General features: G+C 48.0%; 1 protein-coding gene across 1 annotated transcript in view; it reads right to left on the bottom strand.

The window, feature by feature from the left end:
- Positions 1 to 9,445, bottom strand: part of HPSE2 (heparanase 2 (inactive)) — a 113,692-nt gene extending 104,247 nt beyond the window's left edge. The window contains exons 1-2 of the mRNA XM_035133543.2: positions 9,101 to 9,445; positions 8,031 to 8,188 (exon numbers count right to left, since the gene is read on the bottom strand). Of these exons, the coding sequence (XP_034989434.1) occupies positions 8,031 to 8,188; positions 9,101 to 9,360 (418 nt within the window). The 5' untranslated portion in view covers positions 9,361 to 9,445. The remainder of the gene's footprint in view (positions 1 to 8,030; positions 8,189 to 9,100) is intronic.
- Between the last annotated feature and the right edge of the window lie 5,477 nt (positions 9,446 to 14,922).

The following is a 14,922-nucleotide window of genomic DNA, read 5'->3' as shown; positions in this document are numbered from 1 at the left end:
CACTGATGACGTTAAGATTTCTTGTAAACTGCTTGGATATTTTATTACATTCAAAAAGTAAATAGATTCTGTTAAATAAATAAACAAAATACACCAGAAAAGATGTGTTAGCAATCCCTTGACACAGCATCATATAACCTCCACACAAGCAGATTGGAATGAATGCTCAATAAACAGTTCATCTGAGCCCTAAGAGTCTTCTGGCACCTTAAACGTGACATTTGTTCATCTACATTGGGCCACAAGGCTTTTTGTTATTTTTACACCTGTTGCCTGAAAATTGGGAAACAAATGTTAGTTATATTAATGGCAGGCAGTGCTCCAGGAAAACAAGCCAGCAAAACTATTCCTACTCACAAAAAATATGGTACTTGACATGGTTTAACAATGCTTGATCTGAAGGTGCAGCAGGATTTGCAATGGTGGCCAGGACAATGCAAAGCATTGTACAGAATAGAAGGTGTGCATTTCCCCTTCATACATTTCCACTATTATCTGAAGTGAAGCAGAAGGCATTTCCAGAGCAGCCAGCAACAGACCAATGTTTGCAGAATACAGTCTTTACATCAGGTCAGATGTTGTTGCAAATATGGATCTCCTCGTCACATGCATCCATGCTATGGCCAGCCAATTTGTCTTGAGGGTGTTGCAAGGATCTTTGCCTCCCCTCGCCCACAAAAAAAGAATGGCTCTCTGTAACATTCTACGGGAAGAAGGTCCTGCCTGCAATTCCAAGAGCCTGTGTAGGGGAGCCAGTAAGAACACTGGGCCTGTGGGCAGGAAATCCCCCTCACCACACCTTTCTGATTTACACTGATCCCTGATACACACCACATGTGTCCCCTCCCTCCTTCCCCCATTTGCAATGGTTCTGTTCCACATTTAAGTGATGAAAAGTTAAGACCTGTGGTTACAACTTCTATGAGAAACTTCATTTTGAAGGGCTGCTACATTTCAACTTTATTGCCAGGAGGGGAAAATGGAAGAAACAAAAGGCCGCAGTCACTCAACAGCAAAGAAACCTGGGCGAAGACATTTAATAAGTGTAAGTTCCCTACCACAACTTGTTGAAATATTGACCTTTGGGCTGAGAGAACACTTATTTCTGCAAATGTTTAGTGTGAATCAACCACAGCTCTTGGTCAGAGAAGTTTTATGCTACCGATGAGAAGTTTCACCTTTAGCTTTAAAACTGCAGTGGCCTCAACAAAGCAAGTTTGGGTGGGAAGGAGAGAGGGAGCAGGCAGAATTACCCTATATATGAAGGGGGGGGGGCTTTTATCCGTGCCTGCAAAGAGAATCTCAGGCTTGCATCACCCCTGCTGACTGAGGTATCTGCATCAAAAGCATAGCTGCCAAGTTATCCCTTTTTTTAAGGGATTTTCCCTTATGCTGAATAGGCTTCCTCGCGAGAAAAGGGAAAACTTGGCAGCTATGATCAAAAGGAACCCATAGGAGGAAAGAAAGGAACTGGGGCTGGAAGCCTCTTGTCCAAGCAGACAAGATCTCTATGAGACATCCTCTCTGTTGCAGACCTACCCGCTGAGGTCTGTCTGGGATTAATTGGCTTCCTCAGTAATGACTTATGGAAAATCTTCAGCTAACAGCCTCCTGGGTCATGCAGCCAAAGAAAGGCTGAAAGGGGTGTGCGTGCACGCACGTGGATCTTGTTACTTTCCTTTGGAATTTAAAGTCCGATTCCTCATTTGTTTTTCTCCAGACCAGAGGTTATCATCTTAATACCAAAGGTGCAGCTCACAAACCAACTCTTGCATAGTCTCTGTTAAAAGGGCACTCATCCTAAAAGTCTATGAACTTAAAATAATATACATTTGCATCTCTAAATTTAGATTCTAGTGATGCATTTTTTGGTTTATACTGAGAATCGGCAAGTGTGGATTATGTTGTTCCTTTAAGGCAGTGGTTCTCAAAGAGTGTGACGGGCCACACTGGAGTTGCAGGGGAGGATGGCAAATGTGGCAGGAAGATTCAAGGGCAATCAATATTATATTTTGGGAATGATTCATGTTCTTATGTAGCTGCATTGTTTTATACTTTCTGGATGTCTCATGGTCACATTATAAAGTAGAATCTTAGAGTTGGAAGGTACCACAAGGGTCACCTTGTCTAACTTCCTGAAATGAAGGAATCTTTTTGCCCATTGTGGGGCTCAAACAGGGGTCCCATCCCTTCTGTAGATGTTTACTTGGAAGTAAATACCACTGTTACTGAATGAAGCTTATTCCCATGTAAGGAAGAGGCCATAGCTCAGTGGGAAAGGAAAACAGTTAAATTCCCCAGCATCTCCAAATAATGCTGGGACAGATTCCTGCCTGAAATGATGCAGAGCCACTGCTAATAATTGTGGGTCTCGGGTCCCCTACGAGGTGCTTGTGGGCACCGTGGCATCCTCAGACATTCACTTTGACATGCACCAAGGTTTCCCTGCCTCTCCAAGGTTCTAATTTGTGTAGTTTTTTAATTAAGAGTTGGATTGTTTGGGGTTTTTGCCTTTTTGTTGTCAGTGTTTGTGGGGCTTAACTGCTTTTTTGTTGTTGTCTGTGTTCTTTGTTTTGGAGCATGTATGTGTTATGCCGCGTTTTTGGTCAGGGTTGGGTGTGTTCTAAGCATCTGCAGTTCTTCTGTGAAAGTCATTTTGCAGTGTCTGCAACAGTTGCTTAGATTTTGCAAATATGCCCCAGAACTCAAAAAAAGTTGGGTACCAGAAATTATCGGGACGCGGGTGGCGCTGTGGGTTAAACCACAGAGCCTAGGGCTTGCTGATCAGAAGGTCGGCGGTTTGAATCCCCACGACAGGGTGAGCTCCCATTGCTCGGTCCCAGCTCCTGCCAACCTAGCAGTTCGAAAGTACGTCAAAGTGCAAGTAGATAGTCATGTTGGCCACATGACCCAGAAGCTGTAAAGCGAGATGAGCACCGCAACCCCAGTCGTCTGCGACTAGACCTAATGGTCAGGGGTCCCTTTACCTTTACCTTTTTACCAGAAATTATCAGCTAGGTGGACTAATGGTCTGATGTAAACTAAGGTAGCTTCTTACATTTCCTAAATTTCCATAGGATTGTGGCTTTAAACTGAGTAGTTGTCACCTGAATATGTCAGTATGTCCCCTCGACACCTCCAATTTTTAATAAACTGTGAGTTCACACCCAGAGGTTGCATTTACCCATCATTAATTAATCCAGAGTTAGCATTTCATCTGTACAGTGAAAGCCAGTGTATCACAGCAATGAAGAGTGTGAGCCAAAATGCCCACACACCAAATCTCAGAGTCAGTGCTTATGCAACAGAAGTCTAGACCAGCCTTCCTCAGCCTGGTGCCTTTCAGATATTTTGAATTGCAGCTAGCATAATTCCTTATCACTAGATCTGCTGGGTAGCGGTGAGGAAAGTGGAGCTCAAAACATCTGGGAAGTTGCAGAAGCTTCAACCAGGTCATCAGTCTAGGCAAGAAGAGAGGCCTAAAACCTTTGATGAATAGAAATATTAAAACTAATTACTGTTTTTCAAAAATAAGCAAGAAAGTTAATTCCCAGAGCAATCTATATAAATAAATATACAGGCAGATGGACTTTTGAATGTATCTCAAGATAATACTCCTATCCAAATATTACATACTATTAATTTATTGTTAGGGTGATCATTAAGACATTCCTAAGTCAAGAAGGGCACATGGATGGTTTACATCAAAGTCTTCAGCTGCCAGGAATTCCCTTTGATGGGGAGTGGTTCTGATTTAATTGCTTAATTAGCAATTAGTCATTGCAGCTTTCAGCCCTGATGCAAATAATAAATCCCAAGAAAAAGGGCCATTCTACATATATTGCTTAGAAGGAAGAAGTTAAGTTGAAATCAGTATTTAGAAGAGGGACATAACGTTCATATAACTGTTTAGGCTTGTGAAATAATAAACTCAACCACTTGGACTTTGCAGCCCAATCCTGTACAACTGTGTTCTTCTTGGGGCTTGATCCTAAATTAAGTCTTTACAAGATTGCAGCACTAAAAGCAGACCTTATGTTACTATTGTGGCACTACTCCAGTGTAGTCTTTTTTGTGGGAGCAAGTCAAACTTTACAAACATTATGGGATTTCAGCTCAGTTTACAAATGAAGTGGAAAATTTGAGAGTAAGATCAATGGTTAAATGATAATAAGCAAATATACTTTGCTAGAAAATCTGCTTCTAACAAACCAAAGGTTAACTGGGAAAACTGGGCATTCATGGAAAACCTTTTCAGCCCTATGTGTTTACCAGCATTTATTTCAACTGCAGACACAAAGGCTTGACTCTAAGCAGATGCTAAAGTATTGAGCAAGAAGTTTACTACTGTTAAGAAAATGCCCCGTGTCTTCCCTCACTCCCAAGGATCACCCCTGAAACAGGGAGAAAGAAGTACTGTACAGACTGATATTTTCCCCAAATTGTCAGCAAGTGAAGCAGAAGCACCCTGAGCTGAGTAAGTGAAGGAGAGAAAATGTGTGCTGTAAAAGGAGGTGTCTAGAGGTGTTGTGTGAATGTTCTCCTTCATTTCTGATCCAGTTATAAATTCAGTTCCAGCTAACAAAATGAGCAGGAGCTGCTGTAGTTGTGTGTCTGCTGTACAATATATGGTTTCTGTAAGAATTACTGATCTAATGCATAGCCCTTAGTATTCATATACCACTTCTACGGTAAGTTGGTAGTGGTGACAGAGGCTGGCACTAGCGCCATAGCTGCCAAGTTATCCCTTTTTTTAAGGGATTTTCCATTATGCTGAATAGGCTTCCTCGCGAGAAAAGGGAAAACTTGGCAGCTATGACTAGCGCTCTCTCTCTCTCTCTCTCTCTCTCTCTCTCACACACACACACACACATATATAGCTTGAATTATTGAGTTCAAGAAGTGGCAAAGGAGTGGGTGGGGAAGGAAGCCATGGGCAGGCTCCTGCTAAGAGAAAGAGCAGAGTCTTGTAACATGGAGCCAGGCCTTTCTAGCATCAGACAGGCCCAAGCCTGCTCCTAAGTTGCTCAGCTTCACCAGAAATGCTCAGCTTCACCAGAAATGCTGGCATGCATTCCATTTGCCCAGACTAGTGTGATAGAACTGTCGCAGGTTCTTGTAAACCACTAGGCGTTAAAAACCAAGCATGCATATTCATCATACATTTAAAGTGCATTATCTCCCACAAATAATCCTGGGAACTGTAGTTTGTTAAGGATGCTGGGAACTGTTACTCTGTGTAGGGTAGACTAAAGTTCCCAGGATTCTTTGGAGGAAATAATGTCCTTTAAATGTAGGATATGTGCGCAGCTCAGATTTTCTGCCTTTAAGTACAGTACTATAGGTATCACCAGAAGTAGGGAGGGGAAACGAGCAGCTTAGCCTCGCACGACCTCATTGGTAGAGTCCAACAGCTGCTTGAAGAAAAATGCACTTTTTACATACAAATAGTAATACACTAGAAATTAAAATAAGGCTGCAGTCCCCAAGCATGCTTAGAGGGAAACTAAACTCCATCAAAATCAACAGGCTCACATCAGAGAAAAGACATTGATGACAACCTGAATGTATATGAAATATACCATACACTATTTTTTAAAGAAATATAGCATGTGGGACAAAGCTCTCCCCATCCCAAAATGCACTTTGCCCCTTCCACACTCCCCCCAATGTTTTTGTGCTCTCTACCCCTTTGCGCTGGTGCCACTAAGGTAAAGTACCCTGGAATTTCTAAAATAAAATTGAAAAAATGAAGGATGAGGGAATATCGTAATCTCAGCCAGAGGATAAAGGTGGGAGAGGTCAGTGCACAAATCACAGCACCAACCATACAATGGATGGCAGGGAAGGATCAGGCAAGGAACCATCTCCATCTACCCTTGTTTCCTTGGGTTACTGTGTCCTACACTATTCTATGTCTCTCTCAACAAGCTGAGCTATCCAGTGAAATTGCCTGTGTTCCTGGGGAAATATGCACTGCTTACTTCTTTGTATGTTATACCCCTTGAACTCAAAGTGTTTTGTCAAATATTCATTCAGCCCCAATTCCATAGTAGAAGGAAAGTTAAATGTACAATTAATTTTGAAATGGTCTAAATATAAAGAAATCCTTGTGGAGGGTTTGCCCCACCCCATCTCAGGGGTAGATTTTGGAGGGTTGTGGATAATGGTAGATTTTGAGACACCATGTCTTCACTTTGTACGACCAACCTTTGTTGAATAGTAACATGAGGTTTTTGTTTAGATTATTACTTTCCATTTTTTATTTTGATATTTGCATATTCTGGATTTCTGCCTAAATTGAACACTCACAAAGTGTAATTTGTACTTCCATGGTTTGCTTTTAGTTTTGCCCCCTCATTCAGGGGCCTGGTGTAACAACTGGCAGTAAGCAGAGGACAGGCAAACGGCATAATTGATAGCAACCACTTTAGGCTACAATCCTAGACCCGCTTATCTGAGAGTAAGCACCATGGAACCAAGTGGGACTTCTGGGTAAATATAAGTAGGAGTCCACTGTTAAAAGTAAATTAAGCCAGTTCATGGGTAAAGATGATTTCATTGGCCATGCTAGCTTAAAAACCTAACATTCCTATTTATAGGCAATGTATCTCCAAATACCAGGTAAACAAGAGGGGGTGGTTTTCTCTTCCCTGCCTTGCAACTGACTGCCTACTGCTGTGGAGAGTGTGGGGATGAGCTGGGTGTCTGGTCTGATTCAGCAAAGCTACTCCTGCATTCTTTTTTTTTCTTATAGATTTTTACAGATGGAATCTTCTCCTCTGCCTTTCCCACTAGTCTTCAACTTTTTCAGACCCTCAGCCCATCTTTTACCCAAACATGAATTTGGTGACCCTTAAAAACACACACACCCAAAAGACCACACATTTATCATAAATCAGGATGCAACCTAATGTGGGTCCTGAACCACCAGTTGAAGACCAAATTGCTCTTCTCACATATGGACCTATAGTATAGCAGGCATGTCCAGAGTCCTAATCTGGCCTGCCGGTATAAGTCCTGGGGTAAAATTCTTTGGGGGGGGGGAAAAAAGCCCAGCAACTTCAAGCCTACAAAAAGCTCAACAACTTTGGTCGCCCTCACGCATGTTCACTTCATCAAATCTGGCCCTCTTTGAAAAAAGTTTGGGCACCCCTGGCCTATAGGGTGACATTCAACTAACCTTTACACAGAGTAGACCCATTAAAATTAACACACCTAGGTTAGTCATGTGTTAATTGATGTCCATCAATTTCAAGTAGTCTATTATGAGTAAAGCTTAGTGAATTGCAACCTGTGGACACAGTTTAGCAACTTTTAGCTCTCTTGCAAAATACACACAGAGCAAAAGGGTTAATGATGTTTGTCTGGCACAAACCTTCCCAATGCACCATCACAAACGCCAGGCTGTGTCATGCAACCATCCCAGCATACATGCCTTGATGTCCTCCACACTCTCTTGAGCCACACCCCAAACATGCTGGCACAGAAGCAGGTGCACATCTGCAAGGACGGTATTGTTTGGGTCTAGGGTAGCAGCCCACCATCACATGAACTGCTTCTTGCATAAGATACCAGGGACCAAATTATCGGACCCTCACTGCCACCCCGCTTCGGAGCCTTAGGCATCTTTACCATCCTACCAAACAGCACAGGAGGGCTTTTAATCACAAGTCAGCTGTAAATGTGTGAGTTGGGCTCAGTCACTGCTGGCAGCAAAAAGACCCTAATAAGCAGAGTGCTTTACTTTGGCCCCAGTTTACTAGGGCCACCTTCTTATCATTATCACCAGCTCGACGTGATAAGCCTCTTTTCCCCCATAAGAAGAGCCTGCCTCTCCTCCCCATCGCCCAATCACTGATAATAGAAGGGTTTTGCCGGGATCTGCAGTGAGCATTCTTCCTCTGTCTCTGGGATCGCATCCCCCCGCATCCGTCCTGTCCAGGGAATCGCGGGATCGCCGCCTAACCCCTTTCCCCGCCGCTGCCATCTCCCCGGCCTGGCCCCTGCCTGCGCTTCCGCAGCCTCACCGTCCTCGTAGTTCTTGAGGTAGTAGTCGGGTCCGGGTCCGCCTCGGCTCTTGGCAGGGTTCTTCACGTTCTGGAACTGCAAGAAGTCGGTCCTCTTGCCGGCGAAGCGTAGGAAGGCGGGCGCCAGGCCACGGGCCAGGGTCACCAGACGCCGGGAGCTGCGCGGACAAGGAGCTGCGTGAGAGAGGACTGATCCTGGGCAGCCCAGGGCCCGACCGGAGAGGCAAGCCGCGCTCGGAGCGCCGCCATCGCGCCTCCCGGTGCACACCGAGGGCGCCGCTAGCCCGTCAGGCCGTCAAAGGCCCTGAAGGGAAAGAGGAGGCTGCCAGGAGAAGCAAAGGAGGGCTGCGCTCCCACACTGGCTGCCGTCGCCAAGGGGCCGGAAAGCCACCCTTCGCCCCACGGAAGACCGCCCAAGGGAACGACGGGGCATCTTCCCCCAGCCCTCCAGAGGCAGCCGGGAGAGATGCGGCTGAGAAAGGATACCTGGAGCTTGCGCTCTCCCGACGGGCAGGGACGCGACCCTGGGACGCCCCTCTCCCTCTTTCCCCGCGGACCAGCTGGAGGGCAAGTCCGCCCCGTCGTGGGCATCGGCGCGGGCTCTCTGTAGGGATTCCTTTGGACTCTTTCCCATCAGGGCCCTGTTAATCGCGTGGGGAAGCGATTCTCCTGACCCAAGAAGCCCTGGAGTGACCGCCCCCGGGGACATCGACGGTTATCAGCTTCAGATTCGCCATTTCGGGGCTGAAACCCGCTCCAGAACCGGGCGCGGACGGTGGGGGGGGGCTAAGGCAAGCAGCAGCATTTCTCTCCCCCCACCCCTCCAGCCAGCCTTTCCGAGATGCTTTCTCCATTGCAAACATGTGCATCTTAATAGGAACCATGGCCCGGCCTCCTCCTCCCGTCCCAGCCGCGGCTCGGCGAGGCCGTGGAGGGGGGACGCGCGGAGCGCAAAGGGCGCGCTGGGGTAGCGCGCGGCAGGGCTGAAGGGGGCGCCGAGGCGGGCTGGCAGAAGGGGAGCGAGTCCGTGGGGTGTGGAGCGCCGGGGAGCCGCTGCCGCCCCTCCTTACCTGAGGAAGTCCAGCCAGCCGTCGTGGAGGATGGAGGGATCCAGCTGCAGCGAGAGGAAGTTCTCGCTAGTGACGCGGAGGGGGCTCCTGGCGCTCACGTCCAGGAGGATGAGCGTCCGGCCCGGGGCGCCCTGCGGGCCAGTCCCGGCGGGAAGGCGCCTCACCCCGGCCTGCGAGGGGAGCGAGAGGTGAGCCAGCAGCGCTAGTCCAGGGGCCAAGAGGGCCAGGAAGCCGGGAGGGCCAGCGCTAGGGCAGGGCATGCTGGGCCGAGGCCGAGGGGGCTCCCCGAATTAAGTCCCGCGCCGGGCACAGCCAGTCGCGGGCGGCTAATTGTCCGGAGTGCAAAGCGTGGGGGCGAAGCTGCCTTTTTCCCCCTGCCCCCCTCCCTCCCTCCCCCCCAATGTTTTGGTGCTGGTGGGAGAGGGGAGCTCACGCCCCTGACCAGCCTTCCCCGGGGCCGGTGCCAAGACGCCTTGTTCGCCAGCGCCGCCCCTGGAAGAGCCGCCGCCTGCGGACATTTTCGCTCGCGCAAAGGTAAAGGGGAGTCGCTCCGGGGTTAACCCTCTCGGCACGGGTTCCCCGAGGGGCCAGGCCAGCTCCCTGAGGGAGCCTGCGCGCATCCGGAGGGAGGGGGAAGGGGGAGATGGGGAGGGGATTGGCCTCCCCCCCCTCCGCGCGCGCACCGGGCTTCCTTCTCTACAGCTGCCGCGTAGGAGGCCTCCCGTCGCCGTTGCTAACAGTCTCGCTACAAAAAGGTGGTTTGGCAAGAGCAGTCCCAACCGGAGGCGAATAACAGGAACCCCCTAACCGTCGTTGCCTCGTCTCTCCCCAGCCTCGACGCGGAAACCTTGCCCAAGAGTAGCCCGAGAGATGGGTAGGTAAGCAGGGGTCTCTCCGTTCACACAATCTTTTCCGCCGGCCTTTGGCTCTGGAGTATGGACAGTCAAAAATCTGGGGGCTGGAGGGGGGAGCAGGGGTGCCCAGCAGCTCCACCCCCACCCCACCCTACCCCACTGCCAGCCTCTGCCTTAGGTAATGAGACTGGCGAGGACGAAAGGAGGAAGTCCCGGCACTCCCGGGAGAAGAAAAGGGGAAAAGAATCCGAACCCGGACGCAGCGCGGGTGAGTCGTTCCCGGGAGGCTGGTTTTCTTCTATGGGTAACCCGGCATCTCCCCGACGGGAGAAGAGATCTCGCTCCCTTCTGCTACGTTTTCGGTGGAGGGGCCTTACCCCGGCCAAGGGAATTTCCCCCACCCACCCCGTAACGGAGCAGGGATCCTGTGACCCTCCAGATGTTGTAGGACTCCAACTCCCACCGCTCCTTACCGCTAGACTCGCTGGCCAGGGCTAATGGGCGCTGGAGGGGTGGGGAGACAGGTTCTCCAACAGTTTGCTTAGGGATGAGCCAGAGGGCAAGCGAGAGGCGCTTCCTTTTGAAACAGAGGGTTTTTTTGCATTTGCAGGGTGGGGGCCTAAGAGAGAGGGGGTGTCACAGGCCCATTTATTAATCCAGCTGAAACCCCTATTTGACTGAAGGGTGCTTCCCTTCCCCCCCCTCACTCTAACTACACGCGGCGTCTTCACTTGGGCTGTTTTCGCGCCCTGTTTCTGAGTGAAAGCCCCCCAGTTCAACACCGCGGAAGTGACTTGCGAGTAAACGTGCCCGAAGTTGCAGGAATGCGATCCCGTGCTTCGCACTGAGGTGGAAACCGAGTCCAGAAAGGGAGACTTTACTGCCAAAGAAATGCATATTACTCGAGCATTTGGCCAACAGCTGATCGCGGTTGCCCTGGACCGCGCGCCGCAGGATTTGTCCCGGCTTGGAACTGCTTAGTCCCAGAGTGCGTAATATATATTTTAAGCAGAGTAACCCATTTAAGCAATACAATCCTTCTTTATGTCTGAGTCTCGTTCCTTTCCTGGAAAGGAAAACCCGGGTAACAAAAGGGATGCAGAACAGAAACACACACAGCCCATCCGCCTCCAACTCTTCAGTTGACTTAGTGAGAGCGCTAAAGGCCAGGTCGGTTTGGCAAGAAGACCGGCTCGATTTAATGCCTCCCGGGAGTTGCTGTTTCTCGGTTTAGTCCGTCACATTTCTTCTGTAGTCAGCCTTGCGGACCTCGATATATTGGAGCCCTGCTATGGAGACCGAGCGATCTCCAAGCCTAGTTTTAAACATTTATAGGGGAGGGTTAGCCTCAGTCCTCCTCTGGGTTTCCTTGGTATGCGAAGAACTCCCAGATGGTGTGTCCAACTGGCTCTTTGCACTTTCCCGGTGCTTGAAAACAAGCTTCACTAGGAGCATTGTAGGTGTGTGTGCACGCTGGAAATAATAGTTGTTGTTTTACACTGCAGAGGGTTTTTATTTAAGTCGTAAGATTCTCTGGTTGTGAATGAAATCTCCGGGAGTTTCGGATCTCACCCCGGCCGTGCCGGATTCTGCGCCTCCTAATTTGGAAGTGATCCCTTTGAGGCTTACACTTCCAAGTAAGTGTGTGTAAGATCGCGGCCCCATAAGGCTTTTGAGCAAAGCTGCCCGCGGTTTTTGTATCGCCTTTATCCCACCGCAGAAATAGCCAGACATGGGCAACTTGCCCTTGATCTCAGGAGAGCGACCTTCTCATGAAATCAGAATGTCTCCAATTGATCTAAGTCCTGCTTGTACGAACATTTCTCTCGGGATGTGCGAGCTGTGGGTGCAACTCTGCCTTCGGAGATGCCCAGTTGGACTTGGGGTTGGGGGAAACGGCTTTGAGCTTTAAAAGGTTTAGGGTGGTAGAGGTGCTGCGTAAAATTACTGTTTGGAATCACGAAGATGGAAGAACTTAGACCTGGCATGGTGTTGCTGACAAAAGACTACCGGAGAAATAGATTATCTTGGGGCGGGGGAATTAGGCTGGGCCCTTGGTTTGCAAGAAAATAACGGAGGACATGGACAATTTCCTCTCCTCGTTCACGAGTATTTATGCTCAAGTTGACACTACTGAAGAACTTTCCAAATTCACAACAGTAGCCTGAGGGGGTCATCGAGCCCAGTAGCCTGTCCTTGACAGTGTCCAGAGCCAGATGCGCCAGGAAGCGCTTTCAAAGGAGGGGGCGGTGAGAGGAGGGGGGTATTCCCATCACGGCTAGCCTCTGTAAATGTAAGCAATATCAGAAGTGCTACGCATACATTCATATTAAAGGGCATCAGACCCAAATAAAAATTATAAAGTGGTTCCTTTCAAGGCACGGCTTACCTGGGAAACTCTCTTTTAAAGAACCATGCGAACTGTAGTTTGCCAAGGGTGCTGGGAACTGTAGCTCTGTGGGTGGGGTGGGGGGATAAACTACAGGACTCTTGCAGAATGGGTTTTTAGTATGGCCTGCACGCAGCCTGAACCACTGTTTTACGTCCAGTAAGCCTGATGCCCTGTAATATAAATACATAAGTACATTTAACATAGGAATTATCAGCAAATTCCTTTGAGATACTCTAATGTTTAAGGCAAGGGGTACCTAATATCTCACGTTTCCATAGGCTAAAACTGGGCCTTGCGAGAAGCAACGATCAGATCTGTTTCAAGCTTGCTGCCTTCGGATATAAATGCGGCAGTTTCCTTTCAGGATTCCTGGTTCTGTGCGGTTCAGACACATCCTTCCTTTGTTCTCTTCTTTTCTTCAAAGATGAAGTGTTTAAATCTTTGCTTGTTACCAAATAATTCTGCTTGAGCTTCTCTTTACCCCCTTAAAATCAACTGGGAGAGCAGAAATATACTATTCAGGGCTCCAGGCGGAATGGTATGAAGGTGATCTTCGTTTCAACGGCCCCTTTGCTATTCTGTACTAAGAAAGACCCATTGTACATTAGATAACCCGGCCGTCGTGCATCCGACGAAATGACGCGCAGGAAAGCAAATGCCACTCTCAAGTCTTGTCCTCTTCAAGGAAAGGACGGGGCTCTTTGTTGTTTCCGCTGCAGTAGACTTAACGCACTACCCGCGCTCGGAAGTCTAACATCACGATGTTTATTCTTTGGGCTGGGGAGCTAATCGACATTTCGACGGATGATCTCCCCAGAATGGTGGCTCCTGGCTGTTGTTGTTTCAAGGGGCGATTGTGGCCGCGTGTTTATTCAGAAGGAAGTACCACTGTTTTCAGTGGGGCTCTCATCTGCCACCTCAGTCAGGTTCCCATTCCACTTGTTGGGGAACAAAGGTGTGCTAGGCGCTGCGATCCTAAGCACATTTTCCATAGGAAGAAAAACAAGATGATTTTTTTAAGGACTGGGATGAAATGCTGGATAACATCTCCACACTCACAGGGTGTATAAAGCTGCATAAATACACATTTATGCATAAATACATTTATGCAGAGCTTTATACACAGGGTGTATAAAGCTCTGCATAAATGCAATTGCTTCCCCAACCCTCAAGACCTTGTGTAAAACCTACTGAAATCAACGACGCCTTGCCTTCATTTTTAGATTTTTATTATGTTCTTTGGCCATCTCTCCTCCTCCCAAGTAGCATTAAATCCCATCTGCTGTTTCGTTGCTTGCGTTCCTTAGCACCTAGGGCGACTGGTCTTTGCAGTGCAAGCCCATACGTGTCTACTCAGAAGTAAGCACCATTGATGTCAACGGGACTTACTTCCAGGTACCAGATAAAACCACCGCCTCAGTCTGGATTTAGATGATTTAGTTGGTTTAAATGACCTGATAACCTGCAAATCTTGTCACATTCTTACTTCCTTTTTCAGGCCATTAATGAATAGCCTACATATTTTTTGGCACCGTTCATGCCTGACTAGTCTTGGCTTCCTATATTTTATCCAGCTGGGGAATCCAGAAAAATTCGTGCTCCCTTCGTGTCATGATTTTTAGGTGCTTTCCTAGGGTTTTGTTTGTTTGATTTTTTTTCCTGCTTTGCTTTTCATGAGGAACGGAGTTAACGGGGTGCTTTTGAACAGCTTGAGGATCAACAAAGTCTCTTATCCATTTTTTATGACACTGTTATGGGAGGGGGAATAATTACAGTGCAATGCTAGTCTAGACGTATCTAATCAGAAGTCCCAGGCCATTGAGCTCAATGGGCAGGCGGGTATAGGACAGAAGTCTTATAAATCCTAAATGAAATTTATTTGTTTGGGTGATCCGTGAGGAATCTCCCTGGCCCCCGTTTACTCAGTCTGGACTCTCCAGTTTGTGATTCACGGCCTCAGAATTCGGAATTTGTCATTCATTATTTTGATATTTCTCTAACTGGTAACACATGCTCCAAGCCCAAAACCTCTAAGTAGAGGAATATATAAAAATAGTAATAAACTGCAAATTGGGAAGTCAGGATTTAACCCCCTATAATGGGATGTTGCAAACTGAGTCGATGGCATTTCCAAATGAGATGTTGCAGACATAAATATCGAGGGTGGAGTGGGTGTCTGGAAACCTGGGTTTTGTTTTGTTTTTTAAAAACGTATTTTCGCATGGACAGATGTTTAGCAGAGGGACTAAGTGCTGACGTTGGCTGCTTTGCAAATGAGGTTGGAGTCTCCAGGAAAACCCTGGAAAGCAGAATCCTGAATTCCCAGCCTAACCCCTCGCTGGAATCATGAGATCCCGCATAAGGGCATTTCCACCGAGTTTATAGTCAGGCAAAATCCCCAGTGGGTGTGGGACTGGGCAGCAAGGGTTGCCAGCGGGCAGGCTGATGAATCTAAGCTGAATCTCCTCAGCCATTGTTCGAGGTGAAAGAAAAGGATAGCAAGGAGCTTAGGTCTTTCTCCCAAATACCCTCCTTTGTCGTACCCGCAGAGGTGCCCTCGCCCTATCCATCCCTAA

The sequence above is a fragment of the Zootoca vivipara genome, chromosome 5 (genome assembly GCF_963506605.1).
Source record: "Zootoca vivipara chromosome 5, rZooViv1.1, whole genome shotgun sequence".
In the NCBI taxonomy this organism is placed as follows: Eukaryota; Metazoa; Chordata; class Lepidosauria; order Squamata; family Lacertidae; genus Zootoca; species Zootoca vivipara.
The sequence above is the reverse complement of the archived record's forward strand: the minus strand, read 5'-3'. Positions and strand labels throughout refer to the sequence as shown.